The following is a 24,763-nucleotide window of genomic DNA, read 5'->3' on the forward strand; positions in this document are numbered from 1 at the left end:
ACACACACACAGGGTCACCTCTACATCTCAGAAATAATGCAAGAATGTAGCAATGGTAGGCCTACTGCCAGGACACGTGTGTGTGTGTGTGTGTGTGTGTGTGTGTGTGTGTGTGTGTGTGTGTGTGTGTGTGTGTGTGTGTGTGTGTGTGTGTTGACTCGCATATATTTTCCTGACAGCAATATATGACACCTATGAATTCTATCCCTCTTATCACCGTGTGATTAATTCAGCTTGTGTGTGTGTGTGTGTGTGTGTGTGTGTGTGTGTGTGTGTGTGTGTGTGTGAGAGAGAGAGAGAGAGAGAGAGAGAGAGAGAGAGAGAGAGAGAGAGAGAGAGCAACGGGTAGCCTTATGTATATAAATATGGGTCAGAAGTAGGTCAGGGTGTGGCATAGTACTGCCTTGGTGTGACATTGTTCTATACGTAAAATAAGCTGCATAAAGGACGAAAATCTAGACCAAGTAAAGGTGAAAGAACTCTAATGGCGGTATGGGTATAAAGGAACAAGTAGCTTATTGTGTAGGAATATATAGGGCACCAGTAGCTTAGAGAGGCGGGGTACGGTAGGCCTACTTGGTCATTAACCCCACACTGACACTTTCACTCTCACCGTTGCATCATTCAGTTTTCATCCATTATGATCAGCGTTATCGGCGTGGTCACTGTTATTTTATCTTCAGTATCATCAACGTTGTTATCATCAGTAGCATCACCATTATTGTCATCATCATCATCCTCATTACCTCTTTAATTATTATCATTGGTATCATTGACATGGAGCAAGATGATAGTTTATATCTCCTGCCACATTTTACAAACTAGAAAGCACTGAGAGAGTACGTCCCCGTACCTCTGTCACCGTCAGTAACAGTAATGATTTTCTGTTGTAATTCCTCTTTCCCAGCAGACGAATATTTTTACGGTCTCACACAGACAGTGATTTCTGCGGCCTTAGTCTGCCCTGTTACACATTCTCACAGAGCGTATACTTCCGCCAACGCCAGTGAAGTTTAAGAGTTATTCCTGCATCCGGATCCACCTCAGAATTTAATCCTTGACCCACTGCCCACCTGACTAACAAATTTTCATTGAAATCCTATAGCAACGCTTTAGGATACCGTGTACACACAAGCAGCCAGACACGGGTGAATATATAAGCTGCGTCTAATTTCTTTGTTGGAGGTAATAAACTGTTTCACCTTCCCCTCGTCCTACTGGCGTCTGGTGTGTTGTCATTCTGGTGATATCGCAGTATCTGGCGACAAAATGCCACTTTGACAACAAAACGTGAAAGTTGCCTAGAGTGTGGCAAAACAGACACCTTACCGGAAACACGGTATCACAAATCCCGTAGTTTTTTTAAAGGCTTCAGTACGGTACTTATCGCGTTTAATTGCTTCCGGTTTTTCAGAATTCTGTGGATGGGTTTATTGAACGATTGGTTGGTTTATTGAATGTGATCTGACCATACTTGTGTAAGGTGTGTTTGTGGAGAGAGAGAGAGAGAGAGAGGGAGGGGGGCTGAGGCTGAAGATATAAATAGATGAGTGACTGATGAAAATGTGTGTGTGTGTGTGTGTGTGTGTGTGTGTGTGTACATCTCGGCAGGAAAGTTCCACAAGTGTATGTGTACTGTACTTGTGACGTCACTAAACACCTGTTCCCCACACACTCATGTTTTTAAATGCTTACACACACACACACACACACACACACACACACACACACACACAACCGCTCGCTGGTGCAGTGGTAACGCTCTCGCTTGCCAACTGGTGGACGGGAGTTCGCAAGTTTCACTGACGAAGTGGGTGGTTACTGTCCCCTGAGCATGAAGGTCTAGCCTTGCCCTTAGATCGGACTATATGAGCTCTCAGCTCCCTTCCGGGAGGGTAAAAGCTGACGATCACGACCATCAAGTGATCCTGACCGACCCGGTGAATTACACACACACACACACACACACACATTCATAAATGAATACATAGATACGTACATGCATGCGTAACCACATATACGTACGCATAGCCTTTCACCCTCATAAACACGCGCACATAGCACATTCTCTCTCTTCCTTTTGATTATGATTATGATGATTATGTTATTTCTTCTTTCAGGATGGTCCATTCGCGTGGGATGACAACACACAGGGGCTGATCTTGGCATCCTACTTCTATGGTTACATCCTAACTCAGGTACTGTCTTCAGAGGACACCGTTCTCCATGATTTTTATCTCTTACTTCATTCTTACCTTCCAAACTGGAGTTCTGCCTTCCAAACTTGAGCCCTACCTTCCCAACTTGAGTCCTGCCTTCTAGACTCGAGTCCTGCCATCCAAACTTGAATTCTACCTTTCCACCTTTAGTCCTGCTTCCAGACTTGATTCTTCCAAATATAAGTCCTGCCTTCCAGACTTGATTCTTCCAAATATAAGTCCTGCCTTCCAGACGATTCTTCCAAATATAAGTCCTGCCTTCCAAACTTGAGTTCTACCTTTCAAATTTGAGTCCCACCTTCCCAACTTAAATCCTGCCTTCCCAGCTTGAGTCCTACCTTCCGAATTTGAGTCCTACCTTCCCAACTTGAGTTGTACGTTCCCAACTGAACTCCCACCTTCCCAACCTGGGTCCTACCTTGATAATTTCAAGTCTCTCATACCAAACTTGAGTCCTACCTTTATATCTAAGTGTTATCCACCAGACTTGAGCCATACCAGCCAGATATTAATCCCACCAACCAGAATCAAGCTCTACATCTTTTTTTCTTTTTCCCCCCTCAGGTTCCAGGCGGTTGGGTGGCAGAGAAGTTCAGCGCTAAGCATGTGTTCGGCGTTGGTGCGCTGGTTAACGCTCTGTGCGCGTTGATCACCCCCATCGCTGCTGTTGGATCACCTTATGTTCTGGTCTTTGTTAGAATCATCATGGGTATTGCTGGGGTTAGTGTTAAAACTGACTATGCAGTGGTTAGACAGATCCCTATTTTCACGACAGTTGGTTTTAAAACATGTGTGAGGATGAGTGGCTAGAGTGGCTTGATTGTAGTGCTAGCAGTGTTATTGTAGTACTGGTAATAGCAGTACTGTATAATCACTGATAGTTGATGTTGCTTTGGTGTTTTGTGTGTGTGTGTGTGTGTGTGTGTGTGTGTGTGTACTAATTCCGTGAATAGAAGTAGTAATGGTATAATGTGAATAAATAAAGATTAATTACCAGTGATTTGTGTGTTGTCAGGCAGTTACACCTACCCTGGGGGTAGGGGGGTTTCAAAAATACTCCCCCAGTATCCCTGCTTGTCGTACGAGGCGACTAAAAGAGTTGGTGGTGAGTTAGTGCCCCACCCCGTAAAAAGAACTAACTAAACAAGCGAACAAAGTGCCTCGGACCAGGACGGACCATACGTTGACGACTAAGGAACAGACAAAGGACATTCTGAGGGTGGGAATGTGGAATGTGAGAGGAATGAATAATGAAGTGAAAGAGAAAGAGATTGTTCAGGTGCTTGAGGATGCAAGAGTGGATATATGTGGATTAACTGAAACTAAATGGAAAGGTGAAAGGGTGAGAGAGTGGGAATATGGTTTAGGTATATGTGCGGGAGTTAATGAGAATGAGAGGGCAAGGGAGAGAGAATGTCTGATGATATGCAAGAAGTGAAAGGAGAATACAGTATAAGAGAGTATTACAGTGGGTGCAAGGATTGTATGGGTAAGGATGAAAGTAGGTATACAAGCATGGGCGATTCGTATGTGCGTATGCGCCGACAGAGGACCGAGTGGCAAGAGTGAAAGATGAGTTTTGGGCGGGTATAGAAGCATGTATGGACAAATTTGAGAGGAGCGAGAGAGTGCTTTTGATTGGAGACATGAATGGCAAAGTTGGGAATGTACGAGTGGATGAAGTGATTGGTCAGTGGGGTGTGCCAGCTGAAGTAGATGGGAATGGTAGTGCTTTGGTGGACATCTGTGCTTGTAAGGGGTTGACAATAGCTAACACCTACTTTCGATATAAGATGATCCACAGTTATACATGGAGAGTAATGAGGAGGATGGATGGTGAACTTGTTGAACGAAAGACAATGATAGACTAAGTGTGTGTGGATGAGCGAATGAAAAGTCAAGTGTTGGATGCAAGAGTGTGGAGAGGGTGGGGGAATGGAGTCTCAGACCATCACTTAGTGATGGCCAAGGTAAATCTGCAAAGAAAATGGTTGAAGAGACGAAGGGGAAGACAGGAGGAAACAGCTCCTGTGAGAAGAGTGAAGTTGCAAGATAGTGAGAAAATGGCAGAGTATAAGAGCATAGTGGAAGAAAGATTGGGAAGGTATGAGCTAGAGCAGATGGAAGCGGTGGAAGACGTATGTATGATATTCACAGAAGAGATAGGCACAGCATGTGAGGTGGTTTGTGGAGTGAGGAGGAGATGCAGGGGTGTGTAAGGGACAGCATGGTGGAATGATGAGGTGAAACGAGCTGTGGAACAAAAGAAGAAGGCATATAGTGAATGGTTAGCGAGTAGAGGTAGGGGAGAAGATGAGAGAGAGGTATATGTGAGCAGGAGAAGGGAGGTGAAGAGACTGGTGAAGGAGAGTTAGAAGAAAGTGGATGAAGAATTTGGGAGGAATCTGAGTGTAAAATGGAGGGAGAGTAAGAAATTGTTTTGGAAGGAGGTAAAGAAAGTAAGGCAGTGTGAAAGGGGATATAGTAGGGGAGTGAAAGATAGGAATAACAGATTGTTGGTGGAGAAGAGAGAGAAATTGAGGAGATGGAAGGAGCACTTTGAGGATTTGTTGAATGTAGACAGTGAGTGCAGTGTGAGTATAAGTGGTTGGGGAATGGCTGGGAGAATAAGAGATAAGAGGAGGGAGGAAGAGATCAGTAGGGCGGAAGTAGTGGAAGCAATGAAGAAGATTAAGCTGGGAAAGGCCCCAGGAATTGATGGAGTGTGTGTTGAAATGCTTAGGTATGGGGGTGAGATTGTTGTGGAATGGATATGGAAGTTGTGTAGACTGGCTTGGGAAGAGGGAAGGGTTCCAGAGGACTGGAAATCAGGTATAATTGTTCCTTTATACAAAGAAAAAGGGGAGAGAGAAGTATGTGGTAACCATAGGGGTATTTGCCTTCTTAGTGTGACTGGTAAAATATATATTAGAATACTCATTGATAGGGTTAGGCATATGACAGAGGAGCTAGTTGGAGAAGAACAAGGGGGATTTAGGAAGGGAAAAGGTTGTGTAGATCAGATATTTGTTCTAAGGTGTTTAGTAGAGAAGTATCTAGAGAAGGGAAAGAAAGTGTATGCTGCCTTCATGGACTTGGAGAAAGCTTATGATAGAATAGATAGGCAAGGTATGTGGAAGGTATTAAGAATATATGGAGTGGAGGGGAATTTGTTGAGTGCTGTGAAGAGTATATATAAAGGAGCTAGGTCTACGGTGCGAGTGGATGGTGAGCTGAGTGAGTTCTTTGATCTCACTGTAGGACTGAAACAGGGTTGTGTTATGTCTCCATGGCTGTTTATTATATATATGGATGGGGTTGTAAAGGAGGTGCAAGGTAGGGCAGTGGATGTGGGGGTGGCTCTAATGAATGAGGGTGAAATGTGGAAGATTCCGGTGTTGCTGTTTGCTGATGATACAGTATTGTTGAGTGAAGATGAATGGGAGTTGCAAGGTTTGGTGAATGAATTTGGGACAGTGTGTAGGAAGAGGAATCTGAAAGTTAATGTAAACAAGAGTAAAGTTATGGTGTTTGAGAGGAATGAAGTCACAGAATGTACAGTGAGGTTAGATGGTGAGGATATGCAGAGTGTGAGTGCATTCAAGTACTTGGGTAGTGTGATGAGTAAGGATGGAACTTTGGGGGATGAAGTGCATGAAAGGGTACAGCAGGGAAGGAAGGTTGTTGGTTCACTGAAAGCAGTGATGAGAAATAGGAAGGTGAGTATGGAAGTTAAGAAATTACTGCATGATAGTATTGTGATCCCAACCCTGACGTATGGACGCGAGGGGAACAAGTCAAGAGTGAGAGCAGTGGAAATGAGTTACTTGAGAGGAGCATGTGGAGTGACATGGAGGGACAGGTTGACGAATGAAGAAGTGAAGGAACGTTGTGGGGTGGATGTGGATGTGGTTGAGAAGATTAGGAGAAATACACTGATGTGGTTTGGACTTGTGGAAAGAATGGAGAAGGAAAGACTGATTAAGAGGGTGTATGTAGATGAGGTGGAGGGAGGGAGAGGGAGGGGTAGACCGAGGATGAGGTGGAGGGATGGAGTTGAGAGGTATATGAGGGAGGGGGGAGTGAGCTGGGAGGAGGGTAGTCAAATGGTGGGTGATAGAGCGACTTGGAGGCGTTTTGTCTGCGGCCACCCTTTATGGGATTAGGGCGTCGGGCTATAGATAGATAGATAGATAGATCCAGATTTTCATCCTTTTGCGGCTTATTTCATGTAGCTCACTGTCCACATTTTTTCCCATGGTATTTCTTCGTGATTAGCATCACTTTCTAGTGCTAATCTATTGTTGCAATATTCAAGATGAAGAGACTGCAGTTTTAGACCATGTTACAGGAAAAAGAGTACAGTATAAGCAAACTTTTATATACAAATTGAAAGTTATTACCTCTTTACGACTTAAATTAATTCAAGTGTTGACGGTATTTTCATGAGAGAGTGCACAGTTGCAGGATTTTTTGACTGATTGGACATGAAATACTAAATTGGTTTTATGTGTGTGGTGAGGCTATCTGTTGTATATCGGTATGTTATACTATTATTGTTGAGTCTGTATGTATATATGCATATGACAAATCCCAGACCAAGATGCACTTGTTGGGGGTCAAAGATCTGATGTTTTGAGTTCAGTCCAGATTAATGTCTCTGAGGATGTTTTAAAGCACTTGTCTATACCTATTTATTTATCTGTGTATACTGTATTATGTGTCCTTATATGCTCCCCAGGGTGTGACTCTACCAGGCATGCACGTGCTCATCGCCAACTGGGCCCCACCACAGGAGAGGAGCAAGATTGCTTCAACCGTTTATGCAGGTCAAAGAGAATGCCAGCGATTGTGGTTGTTAATGTGTGTAGTCCTAAGCTGCATGAAACTGTTAGATGTTAGCCAGAAGAGAACAACAGTGACAGTAACAACAACAACAGCTAATCCCATGTTGCCTCATATAAACAAGAGTGTAGGGGTCTGGGGCTAGGCTACTCAGGCCTGACATTTAAGGCAATGATGACTAGCCTCACTCGCCCCTGAGTGGCATTATATGAACAAGAAACCCCAACCATCCCTCAGGTGGAAACTCTGACAGGCTAGCTCACTAAACAACCAGGTGTCATTTGGGTATAGGTTTACTTCCCAGTGTAGTAAATGGTAAGTGGTTGTTGTTGTTGTTGTTGTCATCATTGCTGTTGCCGTAGATTATTCTGAATGTGAACCCACTAGGCTAAGGTTGCTATTCTCCTACAAAGAACCATCCTCTTTTTGTGAGGATAGGGCTGGGGTTGAGGGGCATTTGTGTAACCTCCAGTTGTATTGGTACTACAACATGAAAGCATCCCTCTCCACCTGAAAGGGATTGTGGAGCCTGAGAGAGTTGAGATCATTTAGAAAAAAACTCCTCCTTTCCATCTTTGTCCCCTACAGGCATGACTCAGGATATGTTGGTGTGTAGTGTATGTCTGTTTCAGTTTCATTCTTTCTCTGGCCTTGTTCTGCCTCCTGCATCACCCTGTCTTTAAGCGGGAAAAGTCTGGATTATGATGATGATGATGATTCATCTGGATTATGATGGTGCTGGAGAGAGATAACTTTACATTATTGCACCAATGTAACGAAGTGACTCTGCTGCCTAGTTATACAAATGTCCCTCAGCTCCTACCTTATTTCCTGAAAGGGGAATTGGTGGACTGCAGAAAAAGGATAGCTTCAGTCTGCAGTCCACTAGTTCACATTGGGGCCACAACAACATTAACAACAACCTCTCTCCATCACTAGGTGGGAAAAAGGGTCAGGATTTATACTGTTTATGATGATGATGATAATGATGATAGTGATGATGATGGTGATGATGGTGATGAATCATTTATAGTAAAAATTGGGTACTGTTTATGATGATGACAGTGATGATGATAATGATGACAGTGATGATGATAATGATGACAGTGATGATGTTGATGATGATGACTTGTTTACTGTAAAAATTGGTGACTATCCTTTACGGAGACTTTTCATGACCTTTTTGATCGCTCACAGGCATGACACTGGGCACGCTGGTGTGTATGCCATTCTCGGGCATCCTTGCCGCCACCATCGACTGGAGTGCTATTTTCTATGTACAGGGTGGACTTTCAATCCTGTGGTAGGTTATAACATTTACATTTATGTTTTCATAGGATTGACTGTGATATACCCTACCCCAGTCAACTTCATATACTCCACCACAGCCAACATGATATACCACCACAGCCAGCTTGAGACCACTGACCTTGCTGTGCTTTACAACAGCTAACATTTTATACTCCACAACAGCTAACTTATCCATATACTCATACTCATACATCCAAACAATCACCACTAGTTGGCTGAGGTAGAGGTAATTTTCAGTCTATTGATAAGATGGTGATCAGTTTCTCACAGTATGTTCATGTTTATTCATACTGACCTTCCATGAGTCTTAAATGATAGCTTAGAGTGTATGGCTGTACAGACAACTCAGCTCTGTCAGATGTATGCTGTTTTTATTCTAACTTGGCCCAGATTTTTGTCCTTTTGCAGTTTATTTCATACAGCTTGGTGGATGAAAAAGACAGTACGACAGCTCTGAATAATTTCCATAGCACTACTTCATGACCAGCATCATATTGTAAAGTTACTGTATTATCATAGCTTAGCATTCAAGGTGGAGACATGGCAAGTTTAGAGGAAGTTACGAGTAAGACGAGTACCCTGATAGCATGTGTAGGTCTTTGCACTTGATGGTAACTTTCCCTGTGACCCATTTTGAGCCATGTTCCTCCTTAGCTCCCAGCCCTGGAGGACTTCATTAGTACTTCATCCTACATCTTCCTCGGTCTCCCTCTTGGTACTCTCTTTGTACTGTGCTTTCATACCTGTGACCCTCGTCAGTCAATCATTTGTTAATGTAAACAAGAGTAAAGTATTGGTGTTTGAGAGGAATGAAGTCACAGAATGTACATTGAGGTTGGATGGTGAGGATATGCAGAGTGTGAGTGCATTCAAGTACTTGGGTAGTGTGATGAGTAAGGATGGAACTTTGGGGGATGAAGTGCTTGAAAGGGTACAGCAGGGAAGGAAGGTTGTTGGTTCACTGAAAGCAGTGATGAGAAATAGGGAAGTGAATATGGAAGTTAAGAAGTCACTGTATGATAGTATTGTGATCCCTACCCTGACGTATGGAAGCGAGTTATGGACCTTGCCAGAGGGGAACAAGTCAAGAGTGAGAGCAGTGGAAATGGAGAATGACTGACTTAAGAGGGTGTACAGTATGTAGCTGAAGTGGAGGGAAGGAGAGAGAGGAAAAGACCCAGGATGATGTGGAGGGATGGAGTTGAGAGGTATATGAGGGAGAGGGGAGTGAGTGGGGGGAGGGCAGTCAAATGGTGGGTGACGGAACGACTTGGAGGCATTTTGTCTGCAGCCACCCTTTGTGGGATTAGGGCATCAGGCTGTAAATAGATAGATAGATGTTAATGATGATGATTATGATAATGTTCATGCAAAAGATGATGATGGTGGTGGCTCATGCAGAGTTGCCATGGATTTTAAGAGGTCACTCAAGCTGCCCTCAGATGATGCTGTAAAGACACTGAGAGCATTTAAAAAAAAAAAAAAAAAAAAACTAGTAAATAATTTAGAACTGATGGAATATTGGTGAAATGTATGAAAGATCCCTAGAAAAATTGTACTAAGTATCTCAAACCAGCCTATAAAATTGATAACTGCTCTCGCCCTGCAGGTATGTTCTGTGGATGATCTTCGTGTTTGACTCTCCAGCACAACACCCGAGGATCTCGCGATCCGAGCGCAAATTCATTGAGGAATCACTAGGTACCGTTGAAAAGACTGAGGTGAGTTGTATATTTATAATGATGCTGTTGTTATTGTTTTTGTGGTTTTGGTGCAGTACAGTATTTCTTATATATATTGTTATTGTGACCTCGGGCTTAAATGGACGTGAATGATCAGCATAAGCAGGAATAAATTCTATGACAACATGAAGGTAGGTGAAGGATGGTCACCTCGGTCCTTGGGAGGTACTACCATAGGAGTGGTGTGGGGGCCAAAAGCCTGATAGCTGGCTGTGCATAACTTTCCCAGCTGGGGAACTTGACCACATTTACTCGGTCAGAGTCCAGACTAACACTAATAAACATGCAAATTTTTTAAACATAACTGCAGTCTCTACCCTAGGGTAGTCTGGACTCATTACCCTTGGATGGCAGCTGGTACAAGAGAAAGAAAACTGATTTCTAGTCCAATTTAGGTGAGGGTTGGTGACAGTAAGGGCATACAGCTATTAAAAAACACTTGCCTCAAGCTCCTTGTTGGTAACAACTGGTGGCGGAGCTGCATAGCACTCATTATCACTGCTATTAGCCATCATCAGATGAAAAAAAGCTTACACATGCATTCATGGCCGAAATCTTCAAAAATGTTCAGTACTGTGAATATTTGGTAAGATATCCTCAAGCTGTTGGGTTAACCCTTCATGGAGTAGATTCCAAAAATTTTTTTCAGAAGCTCTTCCTTTCAGAGGAATATCAGATTGGAACTTTAATATTCCTTCCTCCAAAACTGATGCATTCATACTGAACATAGAGGAGATAGCTGCAGAAATTCCTTCATTGTCAACTTCAGCCAATGGAAATGACATAAAAACTAAGACTGGCTCAAGCTGCTGAATATCCTGAAATCACCTCTCATCCCAGAAATTTTGTATTTCAGTACAGAATGTAGCATATTTGTAGCTACTTTCATCACAGTTTTCTACAGCATTTTCTAAATGGGGGAAGTTTGTCAAATTTTTCTTTCCCAGCTGCAAGTTTAGAAACTGAATTTTGATTTGAAAGCATTTAAGGAACTATCTAATTGGATAATAGTTTTATCCTTCCCCTGAAGTTCAAGGTTGAATGCATTGCAGTGAGCTGCTAAGTCTGTAAAAAAAGCTAATTTTATTAACCATGATGCGTAATGCAGATAAGATGTTCTTTCTCGAAGTGTTTCCAAGAACTGAATTATTTCAGGCCATCATTTTACATCAGTAGGTCTTCATACTCAGTCGCATTTTCCTCCAGTTGAGTTCGGAAAAGTCGTTTGTGTAATCTGCTTGCATGATCTGAGGTAACTACCTTGGTAGCAGTGTTCATAACATCTGCCATGTTTAAAATTTTAGCACACAGTGCATTCCGATGTATAAACACAATGGATTGCAGAAAAATCAGGAAAATCTTCATATTTTTGGAAGAGTGCAAGAAATCCATTGCTCTTACTGACCATGGCTGGGGCCCTGTTGGTAGTGATGCATACATGTTTACAAAGGGGAAGGGATGTTTTCTTAGCAAAACTAACAAAATGCTGTAAATGTCCTTGCCTCTAGTTGTTCCTTTCACAGGGATCACAGTTAAAAACTCCTCCTTGTAACTCATATCAGGGAATACCTTTCTTATGAACACCATTAGTTGAGGGGTATGCACTGTGTCAGTTGATTCATCAAACTGCAAAGAAAAATGACAGCAGTTTTCTTTGTCCATTTTCAGTTTGTTTTCCAAGTCTTCACCCATTGCCTCTACTCATCTCATCGTAGATTGGCAAGACAGAGTCATGTCTCTTATTGCTTGCATTATTTCATTTTTATTCTTTAATTTATTGAATAAAACAATTCCAGCATCAATGAAAGCTTGCTTCACCATTTCTCCATCTTGAAAAGGTTTCTTATGCTTCATTAAAATATTTGCAATATGAAAGGATGCCTCAGTAGCTGCTTGGGACTGCAAAATAGGTTTAGGAAACAAATGCTATTGTGCTCCTAATTAAGCTTTCAAGTGTTTCATTTTTATCTTCTTTATTTCAGTTTTAGGTGGAAAGTCAAGTTATTTCTTAAGCAGGCTTGAAAAATGTCTCCCTAAATTCTCTTTCTTTGGCAGAGCAACACTAGCACAGTATATGAAACATATGCACTTGTCTTTAAACACTGTAAAAAAGAAATCATGTTCCCAGTTTTCATGAAAGTGGTATGTTTTTGGCCATTTAGATGCACTCATCTTTACCGTAATCACAGTACTGGTAATGCAAACACCACTTCACAGTCACACTCTTGTAACCTGCTTGTACGTACCAGTGATTCTCCGCGTCACTGTCTCAGTTTTTGTGCAATCGTGTACAAGTTAGCTAGTGCGCTCTTGCCATGTTGGCATACTGATGCCAATTAGTATTGAGGGTGAGGCCACAATTGACCAAACAGCTGGTCGTGGTCGACTGGTAGATAGCGATCGAATGTTTATCCACCACTGACCTAACCTTAAGATGTCTCACATCACCCTCACAGAAACCATCTGAGCCGTGGAAGAAGGGAATGATATCTCTGATTATGTGCAGTATCATATAATATCAATATATTACACCCTTTTACTACAAGTGCATCTGTTTGTTCCAACTGATGGAACTGGGTCACTCCCATAGCTTGAATACTAAGTTGCAGTTGCATGAAAGTCAGTGAGCGGAAGTTACGCTGTGGGAATGAATCTTCTTGGATACTAGTCAGATCTCTCATGTATGGCTACATTTGGCCATCAGTGAGGGGGAAAATGGGTTAAGGATGTTTGTCAAGTTTGAGTAAATGCAATGCAGATAATTTTATTTCCATGTTCATCTCCCTACAGAAACCTCCGGTGCCATGGAAGAAGGTGATGACGTCTCTGCCAGTGTGGGCCATCATTGTTGCACACACCTGCAACAACTGGGGATGGTACATGCTGCTTGTGAAACTGCCAACCTACATGAGATACATCCTTAAATTTGATATCAAGGCTGTAAGTGCCACAGAAGGGGAAAATGAAAACTAAGAGTGAAGTGGAAAGATTGAGTGATGTAATAGAAGCATAGCTAGGATTTTAAGAGTGAGATGAACAAGGGGTGGCCAAGCTTACTTATTGGGTGGCCCAAGGAGAACTCTAAAAGTGTCCAAAAATATTTCCCTACAATTTTGGGGTGGCTACTGGGGTGGCCAGGCATATTTCAAAGGTGGCCCATGCCATCCTGGCCACCCTTTTGGCTGTACTATTGCATGTAATAGAACTGAGAGAAAATATTGAGACTGTTGTGTGAGGTGGAGCCAGGATTCTGAAGGCTTGAATGATTAATTGTATGAGCCATTTCTTTGACTTTAAAACTCTTTTGTTGTTTTTCAATCCTATCTCACTCAGTGTTTATGTGGCAATAAGGCTGAGAATGATAATGTCTGTGAAAGTAAGAGTTTAATTAATTAAGCAAAGTGTATAAAGGTAGTTTGCACTTTCCATCAGATGACATCTTTTGTAAATTTATTCTTGTCACCTCCCTGAAGTTAGGAAAGACCTGTCTTAATGAAGAAATATGTAAAGCTGTTTATACCTGACCCTCGCCAGCATGAAAATTCTCTCAAGCTGAATAAAATAGTTTGAAGACAACAAGACATAAAATAGAAAATATATAATTGGATTGGTGGGTTAAGTAGTCCTGAGTAGGCTATGTGTAAACTGATGAAATGTGTAGTGATAAAAAGTGATGAACTGTATTTTTGTCCCCCCTCCCCCCCATTCCAGAATGCCGGTTTGTCAGCAGTGCCATTCCTCTGCATGTGGATCTTCACTATGCTGCTGGCAAACCTTCTTGATGAGCTCAGGTCCAGGAAGAAGATCACAACTACATTCGCTCGCAAACTGGCCACATTAATTGGTAAGTCATTTCAGGGGAAAACACACACACACACACACACACACACACACACACACACACACACACACACACACACACACACACACACACACACACACACACACACACACACACACACACACACACACACACACACACACAGCATTAGAAAGGTGAGAATTATTGCCTAGTACAGTATATTGATAATTTAGAATGGACTGTTTATTCACCATAGCCTGGACCAGATTTTGTTAATCTGCACCTTATTTTTTGTAGCTCAGTGGCATAGTAGGGCAATATTGCGGCTCTCTGCATCCTTTCTATAGAACCTCTTCATGACTGGCATCATACTGTAGTGTTGAAACATGGCTACAATTGTATTCAAGATGATGAGATGGCAATTATAGGCCAAGTTAGAGTAATAGGAGTACAGACGGTCCCCGAGTTACAATGGTCCGATGTATGATTTTTTTACTTTATGATGGTGCGATGGTGATACACATTCAGTAGAAATCATATTTTGAATTTGAATTTTGATGTTTTCCTGGGCTAGTGATATGTGATACAGTACTCTCTTGTGATGCTGGGCAGTGACAGCGAGTTGCATCTCCTAGTCTAGCCTTGGCTAGGCTATGATGTTCGGTTGGTTAGGTGTATTAAATGCATTTTTGACGTAGGACGTATTCCACTTGTGATGGGTTTATTGGAATGTAACGCCATCTTAAGTCAGGGACCGTCTGTATAATGTCAGTGGAGTACAGAGGACTACAAAGGAAAGCAAACTTACAGATCCATTGGTCCTTTCAAGGCTGCTTCTAACAGGATAGGTTATAACTAATGGAACTATTCTATCAAAGATAAGGATAGGAAAGGAAGAATTTGGTCATTATGCTGACATTTGTTGACTTATGGCCTTTCCCTTGCAGCATCCGTCCTTCCAGCCATCTGCCTGATTGGTGTAACATATGTGGGTTGCAACACTGACCTTGCTGTTGCATTGTTGACAATTGGCACAATGTTTGTTGGAGGAATGTACTCTGGTTTCCTTTCCAACCACATTGACATTGCTCCGCCCTTCGCTGGCACACTCATGGGAATTACAAACACTGTTGCTACACTCCCGGGCATCATTGTACCATCCTTCGTTGGATATATGACTCATGGCAACGTATGTGTTTTTATATGTGTGTCAGGATTCCAGGGGCTTGAATGGTGTGCGAGTGAGTGCTTGGCACAAAAGAGTTTAAAGCTTAGGAATGGCTAGGGTTTATTTAATATTTTAGTCATGTATCCAGTGATCATTGTAGCTACCTTCTGTTATTGGACATATGACTCATGGTAAAGTAGGTATTTTTCTTTACTATATCTGTTTGCCTGTCTTTCTATCTGTATATCTTTCTACCTGTCTATTTTTAATTTTGTCTGTAATCAGAGGCGTTAATCCTGGAGGGAGTGGTTGCAAAAAAATTGTCCATGCCACTCCCTCCTTTGTCATTGGGCTGCCCTCCTTCCAGCTCCCCAGCACCCTCATTCACTTCTCTCCACTCCGTCCCCCCTTTCCTTGGATATATTATTCAAGGCAGCACAGATCTTTTTCTTTAAGTGTTAGAATTCTAAGGCTTGAACAGTCAGTGAATGAGTGTGGCCCATTTCACTGAGCATACTGTTGGTTAGTTTTCCTAGTGTCAAGTTTTCTCCATAATTACTTTATGAACCATATGTCTTCCCATTCTTAGATGAAAAAAAGAGGTAAGGATGATGATTATGATTTTTTAATTTAAATTATGGTTTCTTATATGTATGTATGATGTTAAGGTGCCTGATGACTGAGTACTTAGCATACTGTAGTTGGAATAACCGTAAAATTAAGTAGTCTCTGTGCTTTTTCTATCTGTCTGTCCATCTGTCTGTCTGTCTATCTATTCATCTATCAGTCTATCTATCTGTCTATCATCAGATGCCATAATCCTGTAAGAGATGGCCACAAATGAATCTCTTCCATGTCACCCCGTTCTCTGCCAACCAACTGCCTTCTCTCCTGCTCACATCCCTCCTCTTTCTTATACCTCTTCTTATCCCTCCAGTCTTCCCCTCCACCTCACACACACAAACCCTTCTAGTCAGTCTCATTCTCCATCCCATCCACCATATTGAAAGTGTTGACACAATACTTTTCCCCCATCCAATAGCAAACAGTGGAGGTGTGGCGCACCATTTTCTTCATCACGCTGGGCATCTTTGCATTTGAGGCTGTGTTCTACACCATCTTTGGGTCCGGTGAGGAGCAGGAATGGGCCAAGAAGAAGCCAACCAACCAGGAGGGTGAACACCAGAAGCTGAATGATATGGCTTGAACATAACAGAATGAATATTAGAGGGAGCGATGAACAGTGGAAGCTGAACATCAAGCAGGACACAGTGAACATTAGAGGGAGTGGTGAACAATAAGCAGAATGCTGTGAACATTAGAGGGAGCAGTGAACAACAGAAGCTGAATGATAAGCAGAATACGACGAGCATTAGAGGGAGCGATGAACAACGAGCAGAACACAATGAACGACAGAAGCTGAACAACACGCTTTACTACAGGAAGAAGAGCATGAAAGGACTGGAAAACATGAGAGGAAATGATGGAAGATGCCCTTAAAATTGCTTCACTGCCAAAGAACACTGAAACATGCATAACAGTAGAGGAAATAATGGAAAATGTTAAGAAATCTTGTGCTTATCTAGGAAGAAAAAATAAAATGAGGAAATGATGAAAAGAATTCCAGAAACTGAACAAGATGGTTTGAGTAGGACATACAGAACATGAGAGGAAATTATGGATAATGTTCTAAAGATTGGGTGATTGCTAAAGAACAAGAACAAATAGAACAGTAGGGGAACATTATTCTGAACTAGTAATTGAGTTCAGAGAGTAATGGATTGATTGAACACAATACGAACTACAATAAAAGTTCAGAGGATAACAAGAATAATTAAACTCTCTTTTGAAGTTCAGCGGATCAGTGAACTCTGTGAACTCTCATTTGAACCACCACATGAGTTCAAAGGCTAAATGGAGTTACTGAAAACTAATTTGAACTATGATTAAAGTTCAGAGGCTACAAAGTGGGATACAACTCTCATTTGAAGTAGGAGTAGAGTTCAGAGGATGTTACTGATCATTTATTCTTGCTATCAACAGGGTTTTTCACTCACCATAGGAAAGTACCATGGAAGAAAACGGATTGGAGAAAGATTTTTTTTTCCCGTCAAGGAATAGTCAGTGAGTGAAAGCCAAAAAAAAAAAAGAAAATCCTGTTCCAAAGAGACACTGAAGCATTGTTCCTTTTGAGATGCCTGGACAGTTAAAAAGAAGAAGATAGGAAACCAAAGAAGGGAAATGTCTCACCCATAGATAATATTGGCTGGTAGCAGCAAGAGTAAATTGCAAGAAAATGTCACAAGAGCTAAAAAAACAAAAAAAAAAAAGGCTTTATATTATGGTTAGAAAACTTTACAAATTTACACAGAAACCAGTTTGTTTATACACGATACTTTCTCTTGTAAATCTGATCTGCACCACTGAACTTAGGCAGATTCATAGTTAGGCATCAAAATAATGTGTGTTCTATGTGCAAGTTAAATGACATCATGCCTTAGTAATTGCCTCTAGTGCTGTCTCAGTGGGAGGGAAGGAGGGAGAAGAAGGAGGTGAGGGGTAGAAGGAAGAGAGTGAGGAATAGGGATAGAGAAGGGAGTGAGAGAGGATAGGGATAGGATGGAGAACAAGGGGGGGGGGATGGAAGAATGTAGGATGGAGAACAAGAGGGGGGGATGGAAGAATGGCGAGAGAGAGAGGTGGCAAGTAGAGAGGAAGGTGGAAGAAAGAGAGAGGGAGGCAGTGAATGAGTATTCCATCATTGCTTTGTGTTGCTTCTTGGTACATGTTATCTTAGTGCTGGAGAAGAATGCCTTCGTGAGGTGACACTGATATAACCAGGCAGCTTCACTGCCCGAGTATAAAAGTTCCTCAGCTCCCTTCTGTGATCTCGAAAAGAGAATGTTGGACTGCAGGAGGAGGGTAGTTTCAGCCAGCAGTTCTTTAGCTTCATGTCCACAATAGCAACAACATGTCCACTTGTAGGGAAGACAGAAGAGTGAGGGAGGTGGGAGGGAGATGAAGAAAAGAGGGAATTAAAAAAGGTGATGGAGGGAAGAGAGAGGAGGTGGAGGAGAAGGGGAAGGGAAATAGAAGAAGAGAAAGAGAGGCAGAGAGGGAGACAGAAATAAATTTCAACTCTGGTGACAAAATGATTTTTTTTTCATTCATTAATAATGTTTTTGTTTCATTATTTGCTGTTTTCATGACATCTTTGCTCTAATCTTGACAATATTCATTTATAATCTCTTTTATGTTGGTACATGTATTTACAAAACCTGTCCACAGAGCTTCCCAGAAAATGCATGTATTTGGAAATTTTTTTTGAGCTAATTTTGAGTTGTAAATGGGTCCAGCTCTCGACCATTGTGGAGCCACAATTACCTGACCGTATGGGTGAAAATGGTCTCCCTGATAAGCCATGAGTGAGAGATGAAGTAGGAGAGTCTGTGTGAGTGGGGTGGAGGGAGGGAGAGACAGGGGGGAGACCAAAGATGAGGTACAGAGATGGAGCAGAGAGGTATATGAGATAGGGGGTTGTAAGTTAGGGGGATGGCAGCAAAATGACAAGGGACAGGATGACATGGAGGCGATTTTTTTGTGGCCACCCATTATGGGATTAAGGTGTCTGGCAAAAGATTGATAGATAGAACTGTAGCACTGCAATGGCCGAGAACTGGACTCCTGTTGATATACCCGGTAGCATTTTTACTCAGAATTAACCAAAGAACCATTTAAAGTTTTATCACATTTCTTGGGACACCCTGTATATTTTGTCTTAAAGAGTAGTGGAAGTGATGCTAACGTTTTTGTTAAATTTTGTTACCGTTTACAGTAGCACTGTATCAAGGATTTTGTGTTCCTGTCTACTTATATGATTATTCAGCTTAATTAAGATTTAGGTGTATGTATAAGTGGTGCTGTAAAAAAACTGTAACTGGATATGATCAGATTTTAGGAGCGTATGTATGCATTAATAGCGCTGTGAAAAATTACTACTCTGTAGTGGATCTGATCAAAGTTCTAAAGTCTGTGTATGTGTAAGTTGTGCTGTGACATTTTTTCTATAATGGATCTGATCAAATTTTTAACTGTTTAAGTGGAGATTGATGTGTGCAGTGGCAACTGACAGGATATATATATTTTTTCTTATTCCTCCAATTTCTAAATGACTTCAGGTCTTTTTTTTATTTCTTCTAACTGCCTTCAGAAAAGTACAGAGTTCAGTAAAGATGATAATGCTTCTGGTTTTAAGTAAGTATATTTATGCAGTGCAAAATCTAATATGCTATACTTAGCCATACACTTGTTCATAAAATGGAATTAAAAAGGGTATGCAGTAGAGGTGATATTTGGCTGTAATTACCACTTAGGCTCTTATGACTCACTCTCACCTAGATTAATTGCTTGGTGTAAGCTGGAATAGAACAACAGACTTGTATTGACCATGAGGGTGTTGTTTCATTAGAGTAAAAAATTCTGCACGGTTGTGTGCTCACACATCAGTCATACAAGGCCAGAGCTTACATGTGATGTGTGGCCCTAGGCCTATCTGAACATGAGTCTGGTAAGTGCACCATCCTCCTGTTGGGGAACAAGGAGGAAGCTGAGGGATGTTCGTATAATCAAAGGTGGAGTTGCCCAGTTATACAGGTGCCACTCCATGAAGGTGTCCCTCCCCTACATAATACAATGTGATGTGATGTGATATTATGAACAGATTGCTGTTTGAATTGCAAAGTGGAATAGGAAGTACGTGTAATTATATGTCCATTATTAAATTGTGTCCCCAGTAAAAGTGTCCTACTAATGTAATTTTGGCTCAAGCTATAAGCTGAAAATACACATCAGTACAGGAGGTCCTTGTTATAAATATACAGTATATATATATATATATATATATATATATATATATATATATATATATATCTATATATACTTTGTTTTCTGCTGTTAGGTCCACAGTAAGTTATTGAAAATGGTTTTATTAAGCTTCCATTGTTACTTATAAAGCTGAGTTTCCAGTTTAACCAATAAATTGTGGTACCAGTTATATGAAACAGTTGTGCTGTTTGATATGGTACTCAATACAGGATGCAACAGTTTGGAAAAAAAAAAACACCAATGCAGAGAGAAGATACCAAAGCTTGTTTGATGTTTGGCCAAACATGGTTCAGAAATGAAGTTGCTTGGTGAAACATGGAGTAAATTTGATGTTTTTCTCCACTGAAGTTGCAGTATTAGTGGAACTCATGCCAGACATATAATAAGGACTGCCTGTATACTACAGAACGCAGCATTAGTAGTAGCAATAGTAATCGTAATTCCCATCAACACTTTAACTGGTCATAATGTGAGGGAGCTTTGAAAAATATTTCTTGGTCAGTTAATAGTAACCTGGCACAATGTGATAGCTGCAACTACCAGTACCATGCTTTGACTCCTTACATTCAGTAACATCTTTTTCCATTATATTCTTGCCATTTACAGATAAACTTATATGGCTTAGGAAAGACCTGTTTTGTTTAAGGGATGGATGAAAGCCAGATCTGGTCCCTTGAACTTGCAACTTCTCTCCTAAAGCTGAATAATATCACTGGTAGATAGAAAGAATAAAATATGTTACCAGATTGAAGGGGTGAGCACAGTATTTTGGCATTGGTAAATTTGTGGGACCGAACATTGGAGCCATTTTTCTCACTGCTTTTTGTTTTGGAGGGTCAGTGTAGGTCCAGAGTGTTTTCCACTTCTGTACAGCAATTCCTTAGTATGGCAGGTCCAAGTTATATGGCGCCTCTGTTTTTTAGGTTGATTATCTTCAGCACTGTTAACCTGAAGTACGGCTACATGCCTTCACAGTGATTACACTTAACCAGGATACTCAGTCACACGTATGTAGAACCAAAGTCCAAGCTGAGTCTCTTACACCTTTACAAATCTTACTGCATATCTGAGATATGTTTTCTTTCAAAAGTTTCCAGCAAATGTTGAAAAGTAATTAACTGGTTTTGGTACTTGGTCTAGCTTCCAGTCCAGAGAAACATCAGGTGTACCCTGCCCAACTTTAATATTGGGTTTCTTTATGATTTGCCATTGTATTATAGCAACAGAAATGTCAAAAAAATACTATTTATGAAGAGGAACTGCCATACCAAAACTCTGAACTCATGACAAAATAGCTTAGTACTGTAGTTTGAGTTAAAAGTTCACCAACTGAAGTGATAAATGTGAATCACTCTTTTTGCACTTGCCCATTAGTTGATATTTTTTAACTGCAAGTTGCCATACTTTAATACAAGGTGGCCGGTGAATAGCGCTTCACTGGAAACTCTCATGGCAGTGTCTTGTTTGCCGCGAGGATGGCTTAGTTAGTTGGCGTGGGGGTGGTTGTTGCATTTGGAGGAGGGAATGAATAAATGATGCAGGATAGATACTGATAACACTGACTGAAACTTGCCCACCAAACACTGGACACTGCCCGGTGGAGTGGACGTGGAGCATTATATATGGGCCACCTTTTACATGTTAGGGACTTTTTGCATTTTGACTATAATATAATATTAATGTGAACTTTGTATATAAACAGTACATATATATATATTTCTGAGTGTTTCTTTGTGGCAAATTGTGATATACAGTATATATTATACCTGGTGGTGTAGTATTTGGAATGGCATGGTTGGAGTGACGGTCCCCTATATGTACATTCAGGTCCCATTGAGGTGACTGGAGGCTTTTTAGTCATGTAATACCACCAGGGGGATTAGGCTGGTCATCTACCCTGAATCCCTTTAATCTGGTGATGTATTTTGTATTCTATTCTTGCTACCTCAAGGTGATTTTAATTATGTTAATATAGAATTTTTTTTTTTTTTAACGATGGGATAGCAACCTCAATGTTGTTCTTGTTGTGGCCGGGGGGTTATCTGGACATGAACCTGGAGGACTGCAGGCTGAAGTTGCCCTTCTCATGCAGTTCACTTTCCTCTTGTGGAGGAGACGGAGGGAGATAAGGGATGTTTGGATAACCAGGGAGTTCCACCACCTGGTTATGTCAGTGCCACCACATGAAGGCATCCCTTTCCAGCACCGTAACCACAGTAAATCCCTTCGCTGTGAGATATCTTTCCTAAGTTGAATGAAATAGTGCGAAAGAAAAAAAAAAAAACTAAAGAAGAATGTGTCACCTAATTGAAGGGATTAAATGTAGTGGAGTGAATTAGCCTAGCCTGGGGCCCCTACACCTCAGAGGGGGTACTGTGGGATTGGCTGTTACCATTTGTATTATGATATTAGAAACGTCTTTTTGTAATTCATTGGCTGTATTGTCATAGGCTTGGCAGGCTCCCTGGCACCTCTGCCTTAGTGATTTTGTCTGTCACACCTTCACCCTCAGGCTCCATTATCACACTCTCAGCTGCACAGAATCATCAGGGATAGTATACTACATTTGTCCTGATCATGTGAGGGGTAATGGTAGCAGTAGTAACTTTCTCAGACTTCTATGACTTACTCATAGGTAAATAAAATGAACTGGCAATAGCTGGAAGAGTATACTAGAGTTGTCCTGATCACCTCATGAGGGTTTTGGCTCCTATGACTCACTTATTTGAAAAAAGAAAAAAAAAGCTGATGTTAACTGGAATACATGTTTTCACCTGTCAGAACTGGGCCACCTCCTCAGCTTAAGTACTAAATTGTGTTTACATGAAATTTAATGAGCCTTAGTTATGCGGATGGAATGAGTCTCCTTGGTGACTAGTTAAACTGACCCAGTATGACTACAGCTGGTCATCAACTGAGCTGAAAGGGGGTTAGAGTAAATGCTCTTTTATAGCAAGGGAAATGAGCCAGAGGGTTTGATAAGCTTATTATAATATGGCTTCATGTTTGTACTGAAAATTGTATGTTTGTGAAGTAAAAATAGTTGAGGATTTTTGTGCCAATGTCTATAAGGTTTCTTGTCGTGTACAGATACACACTGAATTGCTCTCCCGATATAGCAGTCATGTATATACAGTATTTATGTGCCTATAACTTGCACTCCTTTAATTTTTTTTTAATACTGTACAGTCAATCCTCCCTTAAAGTTTCTTAAAGTTGTTGCATCATTTGACACATTTTCTTCACAGAAAGTTGTTTATGAGTTGTTATTAAGTTGGTCTGAAGTCAAAGGTGATTTTATTTTTTTATTCATTTATTTACAATATTAATTTTATGCTTTAGCCTTTCATTTGAAGCTGTTTTACATTAAGTATAATTTTGCCTTTAACTGAGGACTGAATGTACACAGCACCTCACTAAACTATTTCAGTACGATGATATACAGTTGGCCTCCACACTGGCGCGAGTTAGTGGACACAGACTTCTGTGATTTAAGAAGTCTCCTGACAATTTTCATCCCCCTTAGGGAAAAATGAATAAAAATAAATGAATATAAATTAATAAAATGGCCACTATAGTGATACCTGAATAATGTGATTGCTTGAAATTCCTTTGCAGTTCCTCCATCAAATAGAAGAACTTACTTGTTTAAGGAGTATTTTGAGACAGTTCAATCATCCCATTATACACCTTCAGCTTTTGTATTTTGATATGGTTTACCAAGTATGCAAAAAAATGTAAGGTGCCAATAAGAAAAATAAGACAGGCTGACTGTATATCCTCAGGATGAAGGGATTAAGTATAGAGTTTGTAGAAGACTGCATCATTGTAATAAAAAAATTGTATGGTTCTCCTCATTAATTTTGTACTAAGTGCTGCACAGTTAAATACGCTCAGCATTCCTCGATAACTATAATGAGGTGTGTCCATATGTATGTTGATATCTATATATATATAAAAAATATATATGAATCTATATACATATACACTATAACATAACCTTAATTTTATTACAACCCTTGGGTAACATTTAACCCTCTCAGCCGTGTTTGGTGGTAGGTGGTGGCGACCATCATCCACTCACTTGATGTAGTGCTGCCTATTTCTTCCTTCATTTTATCATTCATTTTTTGTGTCTGCCCTCTTCTCTTCCTATTTCTCCCATCTTTCCAGCTACTTTTTATTACTGTTCTTTCCTTTTCAGGTGGCTTTACATTGAGTGACAAGCCAAATGGTTTCTTGTAAGCTGGGAAACCATTTACAGGGCTGGGTGGTAACCATATAACCGACCCATACATATTCCCCACGGCAACAGGTGGGTTGGCGGAGAAATAGTGCCCCTTCCCGTAAAATAACCAACTCAGACAAACAGCCACCCCGTATGGGATTATAGCACCTCGATGCCTAGTGGTCTACTGTAGTGGGATAAGGTGCTCCAGCATGATGTAACTCTTATGAGAATAATCCTGAAGGATGGTTGAGGTTTATTGCTCACTAAATGCTGCTTAGGGATGAGTAACTGGTCACCATCACTGCAGGTGTCTGGACTGAGTAGCATAGCCCCAAATCCTCCACACTCCAGATAGGTCAGTAATGGATTAGATGACAGATGGATGGATGGAAGGCTGGTTGGCTGGCTGGATAGATTAAGCCAATTCATGGATAAGAAATTTGCAAAGCATCATTTAAATTTATGGGTCTTTTATGTGTCAAGGATAATTTTTCATTAATTTGGTGATGGAAAACAGAGAGAGAAGAACCTTGAAATGATCAAGTCATGTGGAGAGAATGG

At 41.0% G+C, this 24,763-nt stretch overlaps 1 protein-coding gene across 1 annotated transcript in view; it reads left to right on the forward strand.

The window, feature by feature from the left end:
* MFS3 (major facilitator superfamily transporter 3) overlaps window positions 1-23,970 on the forward strand; it is a 64,565-nt gene extending 40,595 nt beyond the window's left edge. Inside the window, exons 4-12 of the mRNA XM_080271309.1 lie at window positions 2,121-2,198; window positions 2,784-2,939; window positions 6,961-7,048; window positions 8,262-8,367; window positions 9,985-10,096; window positions 12,908-13,057; window positions 13,829-13,961; window positions 14,867-15,108; window positions 16,130-23,970. Coding sequence (XP_080127435.1) covers window positions 2,121-2,198; window positions 2,784-2,939; window positions 6,961-7,048; window positions 8,262-8,367; window positions 9,985-10,096; window positions 12,908-13,057; window positions 13,829-13,961; window positions 14,867-15,108; window positions 16,130-16,294 — 1,230 coding nt within the window. The 3' untranslated portion in view covers window positions 16,295-23,970. The remainder of the gene's footprint in view (window positions 1-2,120; window positions 2,199-2,783; window positions 2,940-6,960; window positions 7,049-8,261; window positions 8,368-9,984; window positions 10,097-12,907; window positions 13,058-13,828; window positions 13,962-14,866; window positions 15,109-16,129) is intronic.
* Window positions 23,971-24,763: the final 793 nt, after the last annotated feature.

The sequence above is a fragment of the Coenobita brevimanus genome, chromosome 45 (assembly GCF_032717465.1).
Source record: "Coenobita brevimanus isolate Jiangsu-jjx chromosome 45, ASM3271746v2, whole genome shotgun sequence".
NCBI classification, from domain to species: domain Eukaryota; kingdom Metazoa; phylum Arthropoda; class Malacostraca; order Decapoda; family Coenobitidae; genus Coenobita; species Coenobita brevimanus.